This window comes from Macaca fascicularis, chromosome 4 (genome assembly GCF_037993035.2).
Source record: "Macaca fascicularis isolate 582-1 chromosome 4, T2T-MFA8v1.1".
Taxonomy (NCBI): Eukaryota; Metazoa; Chordata; class Mammalia; order Primates; family Cercopithecidae; genus Macaca; species Macaca fascicularis.
Genome location: NC_088378.1, coordinates 31,944,501 through 31,956,657, shown reverse-complemented (window position 1 = coordinate 31,956,657; position 12,157 = coordinate 31,944,501). Strand labels below are relative to the sequence as shown.

The 12,157-nt window shown below is 36.3% G+C and overlaps 1 protein-coding gene across 16 annotated transcripts in view; it reads left to right on the top strand.

Annotated features, from left to right (window-relative positions):
• Positions 1 to 11,099, top strand: part of PTPRK (protein tyrosine phosphatase receptor type K) — a 565,022-nt gene extending 553,923 nt beyond the window's left edge. For all 16 annotated transcript variants that reach the window (XM_005551791.5, XM_074037021.1, XM_074037018.1 and 13 more), the window contains 5 exons: positions 2,869 to 3,000; positions 3,141 to 3,266; positions 6,067 to 6,230; positions 6,737 to 6,872; positions 9,604 to 11,099. In XM_005551791.5, coding sequence (XP_005551848.1) covers positions 2,869 to 3,000; positions 3,141 to 3,266; positions 6,067 to 6,230; positions 6,737 to 6,872; positions 9,604 to 9,657 — 612 coding nt within the window. In that variant the 3' untranslated portion in view covers positions 9,658 to 11,099. The remainder of the gene's footprint in view (positions 1 to 2,868; positions 3,001 to 3,140; positions 3,267 to 6,066; positions 6,231 to 6,736; positions 6,873 to 9,603) is intronic.
• Positions 11,100 to 12,157: the final 1,058 nt, after the last annotated feature.

Sequence of the window (12,157 nt, the reverse complement as noted above, 5' to 3'; positions counted from 1 at the left end):
CTTTACTTTGATTACCTTAGAAAGAAGCAAGAAAGCTATCAAGGTTTAGAATCTTTTTAAACAGTTTACTGCCTTCATTTCTAGCTTTTGCCCTTTCTCCTATGAAACAATAGCAAGGAGAAATTAGAAGCCACGGTTCATTTCTTTCTGACTATAATCAGGCTTTCTGAGTTGTTGTTCCTATTAAGCCCAAATTCTATTTCTCTGAGCAGTCTTCACCAGTTACTTTCCTCTTTTTGGTGCCGCAAAGTGGAATAGTCTAAAGGCAGGCTCTCATCCTTGTTGTGATTGCTCTTGCCTGTGAAAAGCTGTCATCCTTGCTGTGATCAGAGTCTTGCCTGGCCATTAATCACACCCACTGAAATCACATTAAATCCTAATTATACCTTTTATTTTTATATTAGGTGTCTGGAAAGGCAAATATACTAAATACAGAGATGGCATACAATACTTTTTCATTTCTGCATCTAAATATGGAATGAAAAAAAGGATGTCTGAACAAGAAAAGGAGAAAATAATAATATTTAGAAAAGCATTGATGCCTTTGAATTTTTTGCCATTGTCATCTTTATCAAATTTTTCTCAATTTCCAGATTGTCTCCTTTTCTTTGTTTTTGTTCTTTTTGAGACAAGGTCTCACTCTGTAGCACAGGCTGGAGTGTCGTGCATGATCACAGCTGACTGCAGCCTCAATCTCCTGGGCTCAAGTGATCCTCTCTCCTCAGCCTACCAAGTAGCTAGAACTATAGGTGCATGCCACCATGCCCAGCTAATTTTTATTTTTTAATTTTTGTAAAGATGGGTCTTGCTTTCTTGTCCAAGCTTGTCTTCTTTTCTGTATGAAGGTTGAACCTTGTAATCCACCTGCTCTTACTGTCTGGTTAATCTCCTGTGATTCAAAAAAGACATTTCATAATTAAAGATGTTCTAGGGATTTAGTGGTGCAAATGAACCTTCAGAGAAGCCCAGCTGTACCTTCGGAGAAGTAAAGCTGGTTTGATTTACAAGAATAGGGTTTATTGTTCAACACTTCCTCTTTCTCCCTACCCTTTATTCCCATCATTAGTGTGATACCTTTTTGCCAGGCCTATGAGGGATTAGGAGGTAAGGCCAAGGATTCTGTAATTTCAAAGCCTTACATATGTTCCTGCATTTAGAGAGAAAAAGAAAAGGAAATTTTCAGTCGTATTCTCTCTTGTCAGCTCCTCCTCATGCATGTCCCCTCCCCAGTGGCTCAAAAAATGAGTAGATAGCCATCAGTCTGCTTTGACTTACCTTTCCGTGGAGCAGACATTTGATTGGAAAGAGAGCTTACTTTTTCTTAACTTTTCTCATTGTATTAGTTCATTCTCACACTGCTAATAAAAGCATACTTGAGACTGGGTAATTTATAAAGGAAACAGGTTTCATTGACTCACAGTTCCACAGGGCTGGGGAGACCTCAGGAACCCTGCAAGTATGGCAGAATGGGAAGCAAACCCGTCCTTCTTCTCGGGGTGGCAGGAAGGGGAAGAAGTGCCAAGCAAAGGGGGAAGCCCCTTACAAAACCATCAGATCTCATGAGAACTCATTCACTATCTGGAGAATAGCATAGGGGAAACTGCCCCCCATGATTCAATTATCTCCACCTGTTCCTGCCCTTGACACGTGGGGTTTATTACAATTCTAGATGAGATTTGGATGAGGACACAGAGCCAAAAAATATCATTCATGAACCTTCATACCTTTCTTAGGAGACCCTCATCCCAGCTGCATGTGTAACTTCATAAGGTTTTAAGGTCATTTGGAAGTAGCCAGGTAAATTATTATTGTCATCTACTCAGATTTATCCTGCAGTCTTCAGCCAGTGCTGAATGCCATGGTTAGCAGCATTTCCCAAATGGTGGTAGCATCAGTGAAGTCCAAGAACCAGCTCCTGTTCTGATGTTAAGATTCTTGAAGGACTTAAATAGTAATGTGATACAAATGAGCTATAAGATCATTGAAATTTTTTGTCAGCATTAGGGAACTCTATAAGCTACTAATTATTACTATTATTATTGCATAATTAGTTTAATTCAAATAATTAGTTTAATCAAATGACATTGTCCAGGTCAGATAAATATTGTTTTTACTACTTCTCCCTTTGGAAACAGATAATATATTGTGTTCTAATCAAGGAGCACTTGGTAAACAAGGAGCTATCTCCCTGCTTATGTGGGGACAGTAAGTGTATTGTTGTTACTCTTTGGTGCTTCAGTATCTTAAATGGTTGAAACTGTCATTATGACCTTTGATATATGTTAGAAATGCCCAGGAAGCTGTGGAAGGTGGATTGCCTGCGAGATGTGCAGAATATCCTGGTAGTGTCCACATAATGTAAAAGCACAAGTGTTTGAGCTATTTTTCTTATTTGGAGTGATTTTACTTGCACGCACACATACTATCCACATACCCAGATGATTGATAGACATACCAGGGGTTTTGTTCTTACTTTGCCTTCAGCCTCTCAAAGACTGATTGTGTTTAGAAAATTGAAATAGCCCAACAGGTACCTTACAGAGGATGTTAACCTCAGAAGCTCTTTAGTTTCTTCTTTTGTGTTTATCCTGTATTTACATCTTTCAGTAAAGCAAAAATTCAGGTATTGACTTGAATTGCTTTGGAGGCATTGAAGTCTTCTACCAAATTGATTCATTACTGTACTAGTTCAGTTCATTCCAGTGGTCTGAATCTCTTTATTCATGGCTGAAGCATCACTCTGGCTCCCTCTGCATGTGAAGCTATTACATCATACTGGTCCTACATTGAAGTGTATTGTATCTGTTTGTACAACTGATCATACATTTTAAGTTCTTATGTTTCTCTGTCTACCTTGTTTCTTCACAGAGCTACAGGCAACCAGCTGCTTTCATCGTCACACAATACCCTCTGCCAAACACTGTGAAAGACTTCTGGAGATTAGTGTATGATTATGGCTGCACCTCCATTGTGATGTTAAACGAAGTCGACTTGTCCCAGGTTAATGGCTATGGGTTGCTTTTGTGTACTTACATACAACTTAATAGAGTAGTAATGAAATGCTAAAATCTGCTTTATACTATCCTAATTAGAAAAAATAATGCTTTTTTTTTTTTTCTTTCAAAACATTCATCATTCAGGGCTGCCCTCAGTACTGGCCAGAGGAAGGGATGCTACGATATGGCCCCATCCAAGTGGAATGCATGTCTTGTTCAATGGATTGTGATGTGATCAACCGGATTTTTAGGATATGCAATCTAACAAGAGTGAGTCACAATTGGATCCTTTGAGCTGATCTAGAATAGGTCAATCATAACCAAGATGTGGTATAATTTTATTCAGACAACAGGGAGACTAGAATTGATAAGCACTATATCTTCCACCTCAAAGCTAGTAACCATCTTATGCCTTAGTACTCGAATAAAAACATAAGAAAGCAGAAATGCTGGAAGCTAGGTTTGTTGGTCAGTCACTAGAGTAACATATTCCCTCTGGAAATACAGATGCACTGGCTCAGTCAAGTTGGATAGCCTAGGCCTGGCCTCTGAGTGTATGTAGACTTATCTTAAGGATGACTGCATGTTTTATTAGTATTGACATCCAGCACAGAAATGGCATGTGATAAAAAAAAATGAGAACATTGCAAAAACGATAATGACAGAGAAGATGTACTGCAGGAGGAAAGAGACATGTTGGATCAACCATTATAGAAGGGTTCCATGTCACTGTTCCAAGTTCATTATTGATTCTCCTACCTGCAGTTTCATCTCCCTAAATGTCCCAACCTCTGGCTCTACGCAGATCTAAAGGTAGAATCAGTGCTGCTACTGCCATGCCTTTTCCCAGCAGCAAAGTAGTAACTGTATCGTCTTTCCCTCACTCCTCATCTGCTTTCCACTACATGACAAATTAAATCTGGGTGGGGAGGATCTTCAAAAAAAAAAGTGCTAATAAAGGCTGGGTGCTGTGACTCACGCCTGTAATGCCAGCACTTTGGGAGGTCAAGGTGAGCAGATCACAAGGTCAGGAGTTCAAAACCAGCCACGCCAATGTGGTGAAACCCCGTCTCTACTAAAAATACAAAAATTAGCTGGGCGTGATGGTGCATGCCTGTAGTCCCAGCTACTCTGGAGGCTGGGGCAGCAGAATCATTTGAACCCAGGAGGCAGAGGTTGCAGTGAGCCGAGATCATGCCACTGCACTCCAGCCTGGCGACAGAGCAAGACTTCATCTCAAAAAAAAAAAAAAAAAAAAGAATTGGAAAAGAAAATATTAGTGACTTTCATGGAATTAAGCTCTTTTTAGAGAGAAAGATTACTCTGTTTTTTAAAGCACCAGCTCTGTGGGTGTGTATTATTTTAAGTGTGTGATTAGGATTGTCATGTTTCAGTGTCTCTCATATCAAAATGACTACGTGTGTGTCTGGTTAATAAGTCTATATGTGTATAACTGTGAGCAGGGAATGGAATCATATCGACTCCTATTGCTCATTTCAGTGGAGGAAAAAAGGGTAACTTCAATCATTTCATAATATTCATGCATATCTTAGATGTTAATTTAAATGGAATCTCATTATGTCTGCACATCTGTTACATTATGGTTCTAGTAATATTTTACTTGAAAAAAACAGAACTGCTGAAGACAGTAAGGCTTGTCTGGTAATTGAGCAGTTTATGTGAAAAATATTCTAGGAACAGGAACTGAAATGTTATATTTTTGTCAGCATATTTATTTATTTGTTTGCTTACTTATTGAACTGCCTCTGTATTTGGTATTCTGGTCCTTATTAGTACATGATTTTTTTTTCTGTTCTCACTGTCAGCATTTAGTATATTTAATATATTTCACTGCATCAAATATTTAATATGTACCAACAAGAAGTTTGTAGAGTACCAAGTAGGGCTTGTCAGCTACCAAAAGATGCATGGGCCCTTGCCAATCTGATATGGTTTACTCATATATTACTTGTTCTTCCCGATATTTTTATTTCAAGGTTTAAGGTTTTGATTCATTCTTTCAACAATATTACTTTTGGGGAAGTATTATGCAAAGTTCTACTGATACAGAGTGTAGGAAAAAAAGATTTCCGTGTACTTAAGGAATCTTTATTTTTTTCAGGAAGAAAAGCATTACATGAAAATTGTATAATCCTTTTTGTATAAAAGTGATGCATTTTACAGCGAAAGAGTAAAGAATATAGAGTGTTTAACTGAGCGATCTGACATAACTGTGTGATCAGAGATGACCTCTTTGAAAGAGTATTTAAGCCAAAATTTAATGAATCAATAGAAATTACTTGGGGGTTGAAGTAACCCACCATCCTGGTTTGTCCAGGGCAGGAGCTTTCCCAAGACACACAGGCTTCAGTGCTAAGACCACAGAAATCCCAGGCCAACCTGGGACAAGTTGGTCATTCTATTTGGGATTGAGAGGAGCAAGCAAGAAAGAAGTATTCAAGGCAAAGGGTACAGTATATGCAAAGTCCCCAAGGCAAGAAGTGACTTGATAAATGGATTAAAAGAAGACCAACAGAAAATTGAAGAAGGGGGTGGAGCCAGATCACATCAGTTGTTTTAAGACATGACAACAATTTGGATTTTATGCTAAGATCATTTGAAAGTCATTAAAGCAGGATATGACAAGATTGTATTTGCAGTTCAAAATAATCATGATGCCTATAGTAAGAACGGACTGGAAGGAGATCAAAGTTTATTCAGGGAGCTCAACTAGGAGGTAATTATCCGGGCCTGTGACTGGTAGTGTATTGATGTCAGTGGTGATAAAGAGAAAGCAATGAATCTGAAAGTTATTTAGGAAATGTTATCATAGTAATGAATTACTGGATACATAGTGTGAGGGAGCAACAGGTATAGAGGATGATTGCCATGTTTCCTGCTATTATCACTTATAATGTTTTTGTAGTAACATGTACAAATTGAGGATTTATATCAGCTAGACTCAATCCAGTGTAGATGCTATTTGTATTGTAAATTGTATGCACCTTTTACTTTTTTGTAAAAATTGTAGTCCCAGCTTATTTACATAAAAACACTTTTCCCTCTACAGCCACAGGAAGGTTATCTGATGGTGCAACAGTTTCAGTACCTAGGATGGGCTTCTCATCGAGAAGTACCTGGATCCAAAAGGTCATTCTTGAAACTGATACTGCAGGTGGAAAAGTGGCAGGAGGAATGCGAGGAAGGGGAAGGCCGGACGATTATCCATTGCCTGTGAGTAGGGCAGTGCAGCCCGTCATTCATAGGGCCTTGGTGCTTATTTTCTCATTTTCAATATTGAAGACTATCCGACTTGCATCTTATGGACCTCCCATAGATGTTATTTTTAAACAGTCTTCCTGTCTCATGAGTCTATAATTAACTACTAAGTTTATTTTGTATATTTTCTAAATATTGATTATTATGTAGTTATATTATTTAAACTCTTTGGAACACCACTCTTAACAACTTCAGATTTACACAGTTTACAAATATATCAGAATCTCAAAGTCTAGAATGCAGCAATCTATGTCTATAGCATATTCCTAAGTATAAGTTACTGATCTAATTTCATCCTCAAGTTTCCTCCTCTCTGCCTTGTACACATATAAAGCAAAATTAAGACACAAATGGAAAACAATTAAAACTACAATGTCTTATTTTCTCAAACATATATGATAGTGTGACCTGTGGTCACTTGGTGCTGCTATCTAAAATGCTTGTGCTTTCTTTGCTTTCAGAAATGGTGGCGGGCGAAGTGGCATGTTCTGTGCGATAGGCATCGTTGTTGAAATGGTGAAACGGCAAAACGTTGTCGATGTTTTCCATGCGGTAAAGACGCTAAGGAACAGCAAGCCAAACATGGTGGAAGCCCCGGTGAGTCACAGCATCTTAGACTTGGAAGGCATCTTAGAGATTAGTTAGTCATATACCTACTTATTGATTTGACTTCATACACACATAGGGAATCAGATGTGAAAATGAGACGTTGTGGGGACTTTCCTGCCTAATTAATAGATTGCTGAGCACCCCCCTCTACCCACAGACACTTAATCACATATCACATAAGTGAAACTATTTTCATTTCGTTTGGAAATTTGTAGGATTTTTTTTTTCTGTTATAGCCAAAAAATATTTGCTGCAGTAAACTTTGGTAAATGGTCCTGTAAGAATAAATCCTGTATTAAGGCTGTATGTCTAAGGGATATAGGTTTCATAAGTACCTTAGACAGCCAGTATTTTTAAAGGGCAACTGAAATTTAGTTGTGTCAATATCTATAATTATTCATTTTCTGATCAAATTATAAATGGTTAAACTATCATTATTAAGTTTTCAGCTTTTACCAACTGTAGAGGGCAGTTCATATCATGCTACTTGAGCTTGTCAAGGCTCATGAAGTCGGAACATAGCTTACAAAATAAGAGCTGATAGGGGTGTGTGTGTGTGACAGTTCATCTAGGTGAAGCTGTATGCAGAGTAAGAAAGAAAGCTACACTTATCTAACACATTTTACTTCTAACGAGAGGTATCTGTGGGTTACACGTATGTATGTGCATGATGGGATCAGGTTGGGAGCAGCTGTGTAGTGTATGCTCACAGAGAAGTAAACCAGAAAAACCAAGGCATCATTGTTGCTTGCCCTACATTTATCAAGATGATCAGATAACTAGAATGAGCAATTCAATAAACCTTTAAAGTATTTCACCACTTCCTGCTCGTGGATTGCTCACACAAGAGTTGTGTTACTTCCTGAGACAAAATCTGAAGGCTTAGGTTTATACTGTTTCACTTTTGCAAGAGGTACTAGACTTCCACCCTTTCTACAGGTGCCCTCAAACTCCTTCTGTACACCGCCTCATTTCCCTGGGTTGTTGCAGCTGTCTACACAAGATTACATTGATTTCAATTGGGGTGCTGGCTGTGGAGATGAGAAAGGGGGATGAATTGGAGAGATTTTTGACGGGGAACTCTCAGATTGTCTTAGCAACTGAATGAATAGTGGTTGTGTCTTTAAACTCTTTGCAGTTTGAAGATTTCTTGATGTAAACTGCCTCCATTTTTCAGATCAAGTCTTAAAGTCATCAGTGGGATCACTTCTGACTTCAGAATTCAACTTTTACCTTCAAATTTAACTGACTTCCCACCCTTTTTTAATAAAAATAAAAAAATCTATGGTTAAACTCTGCCATTCTGGAACCTTCCAAAAAGTTACTGTTTTCCTTTACATTTGTGTCTCATGAATCCTGAACACTCGCCCTCTGATTTGTGTTTAATCAGTGTTGATGATTAGTTTAGTGGGCTATGGAGCTGAGCTGACAAGTTTGGTGAGGAGATTTAGAGTGTAGGCAAAATTGCTGGAAACTGCTTAAAGAGACATAACTATTTCTAGGCACATTTTGGTTCCTTGAATGCACTCGCCACAGTGGTAGGTGAATTTGAATCATACCTACTTGGTAAATAGTGTTGGAATGATAAAGACCTCTTAAGGAAAGTTTTATTACCCTAGTTTATTGCTGGAGACACCTGGAACTTCTCTTCCAAAATAATATGCCTTTTAGACTGTTATCCAGCCTGAATTTTTTCCCACTTGAATGAACTGAGTTGGGAATTTTTAAATGAATTGCATATTATAAGTAATAGTTTATTATATAGTCTCTGAATTTTTCTAAATTCTTATTATGGAGCAAGTCCATAGATGGGCTTAGAGGAAAGGCTTTTTAACTCAAAAATGTTATTGCCAATATGTTGTCTTAAACATATAAAGGCAGCAGAAATAAATGTTCAGGTATAAGTAGGCTCAAAATTTAAGGACCACTAACCATTCTTGAAAAATTTGCTTAAATACTCTGATGGACAAAAACAGTGTCAAAAATTAAGAATTTGAAATTGCATAAATGGCTGTTTAAAATGGCTGACTTTTTTTTTCTCAAGGAAATCATCGGAAATACATGGAGAAAAACATTTGCAGTTGATCACTATAGCATTATAAAATAGAGAAAATAAGAAAAGCAACTTAATAGTCAAACAATACATATGTTTGATTTTTATGTGGTATTAAAAGATGTTAAATAACGTGGAAAAAGAATTGCAACAGTGTTAAATTTTAAAAGTTACATTTAAAATTATATTTTGAAGTATACATAGTTATATTTATTCTAAGATAATTATTTCAACCATGCACAAAAAGAACTGAGGCAAACTAAGGTGATATTTTAACAATTTCTTCTGATGATAGAATTATAGCTCTTTTTCTCATTCTTTATATTTGTTCAGAATTTGTATATTCTTTAGATTTGTACAGAATTGTTCTGTAATGATCAAGTATTACTATTATAATCAGATAAAAAATTTTAGACATTTAAAAAATTGATGGAAAATATGAGTCTAAGATAAAATGTCTTTTTAATATAAATTTCCTTTTTCTTAAATGGATCATTAGACTCAAGTATAAAATATGTATGCCTAGATATTAATCTCATATATAGAAAAAATAAATTGTAATCCTTGAGTTATCTAAATTGGTTGTCAAGTTTCATTTGGTAACTGTTATTTAATGTTAATCTCTTTCTTAACTGTTCTCACTATTTGTGTTTTGACATCTTTCAGGAGCAATACCGTTTCTGCTATGATGTAGCTTTGGAGTACCTGGAATCATCTTAGTTGGGTGAGACTCTTTAACGTGCATCTATGAAGAAACCTGTTCATCTATTGAGCCAGCAACTGTTGTACCTGTTACACTTGTGCAGAAAGATTTTAATGTGGGGGGTGGGAGACTTTTACATTTGAGAGGTAAAAGTATTTTTCTTATGAAGTTGTGTATCTTAATAAAAAGGACTGAATTAGTTTTTATTACTATATTAAAGCATCAACATTTCATGCCACATAAATTATATTTAATAAGAACCAGATTGAAATGAGAACTTATTGGTGTTTGTACAGTGAACATGCCACCTTTTTTCTCATGGTTTCAGTAGAACAGCTACCATATGTTGCATGAGTTCATACTTTCTACGTGGCATTTTTCTCCCTTTCTAAAATGAAAGCTGATGAATCTCAAAAGGAAGAAGAAAAGAAAAGCTGTGCAAATTCATAGTAAAGTTCATTTTTTATATGTTTCCAGTGTAGCAGATCTCTATATAAATATATAAATATATATAACTGGCTTATTTTCTTTTAATGTGCAATGATGGCTGGATCATTTAAAGTTCTTTTTAGAAAATAACATAAGCCAAAGACTCAAGTGTAAATATGTCTATATGGAGAAAGCACATTATATTTATTGGTTACTTACATTCCTTTTTTGATGGCTAAAATACTACCACCACACAATCATCTTTTTTTTCCTGAAGAAAGCTTTTTCTTTAGCTAAAATCAATTGTAAACGATTTTTCTAGATTATTTTTTGTATGTTTTAGTGTAAGTAGAGGATAAACTTTTTATTCATAAACCAGGAAGCAATGTTCTTTATAGTGATTCTCTTGTGTACATGCTTGTGAATTAAATTTGTGTAAAATCCCTTGGCAATTGGGTCTTTTAATATAGGACCAAATTAAAACATTTTACTGAAAATGTATAGTTTTTCACAATTTCATTAGGTAAATAATGGTTTGGTGATCATACATGAGAAATGTACACATTAAAAGGCCTTGCTGACAACTTACACAATGTTGAACACCGCCTTTAAGCATCGTTTAAATTTTAAAGGAATTGATTTTTTCAGCCTGTGGCCCAGCACTGGTCAGGAAAACAAGATGGCAACATATATGCTTTCAGGGTCAAATTTTAGCAAACTGTAAACTGTTAGGGTGATAAAATGTTTCTCCTGATGTTTACATGCACAAGCTTTGGATTCTGACTATTAAAAGTGTGAACAAATCAATGCCAGATTCCTGTTTTGCGCATTGTCATGGGATTCTTAAGTGAACATTTCTAAATGTGGTCTTGTTCACATGCTCCATGTAGCTGTAACTTCACGTCATCAGCTTGCAGTTTGTAATTGACTAAAGCATTCCAGTGTCCTCTTTCTAGATTGCCAGCTCATGACATGGTGCTTATAAAGATTTAATTAAAGTAAGAATGAAATAAAGTTTTTATAATTATAACAGTTATTGTTTGCACATCATTTTTTCCTCTTTCATGCATTCACTACTAAATGAGTAGCTTATTCCTACACTCGTTGATACGAATAGGCCACAAAAACTCTACTCAAAGTAAAACTAATTTCCAACCTCTAGTTTCTTTTATTTTTATTTTCTTAATTGAATGCCAAAATGTCCAGTAGCTGGAGGTAGAAAAGGCAGGGAGATTGACATCATTTTTTGTTTGTTTGTTTCTATATTTATCCATGTATGTAACACACATTTTCCATTTATGTATGTCACTATCCATTTATGTAATACACATCTTACTTTTTTCTTATAACCAACTTCACAAATGGTACTTATCATCCCTATTTTACAGATAATGAAATGGAAGCTAATGAGAAGGTACATGATTTGTCAACAGATTCATTCTTACTTAACAGCTATGTCTTTACTGCTAAACACATTGTTTCCCAACTGTCACAAAGATAGACCAAAAAAAGAAAATGTGTGACTTTTAAAACAATTCAGGTAAAGCAACCTTTTCCTAGGAAAGATGATTTTCATTTAAACATGGAGACATTGAACAAAAAAATCCACAAACTCGCCCAAGATATATTTTTTTTTACCCAGTAATGTTTATTATGTTATCCTATAGAAGATTCTGTTTCACTGTGTGACCCTGACTTCATTTCTACTCGTGATTGCACCACACACCAGCAGAATTATCATGAGCACAACTGTCCACAAAGCTCAGAGGTCTATGCAGCCTCTGAAATTCAAAGAACAAGAGTTCTCTTTCTTTGTAACAGGAAATTGAAATATCATGCTTGCTATTGTTTGGGCACCACAGAAGCCACTTTATCAGGAGACAGTGGGAGAGGGGTTGCCTGTTGATCTCAAAACTCATATTCAAAAGTTCATATCTTATACCCTTAAGGGGCTCTGTAAGTAGTCTTGCGCATGACTATGTTCTCCGACACCCCTGGCTGTGTCCCTCTGGGCAGATGTCCTGGTGCTGGCTGGGGATGGGGTCCCCTTCCACTGGCAGAGCTCTACATGCTTTTCATAGTTTAGGG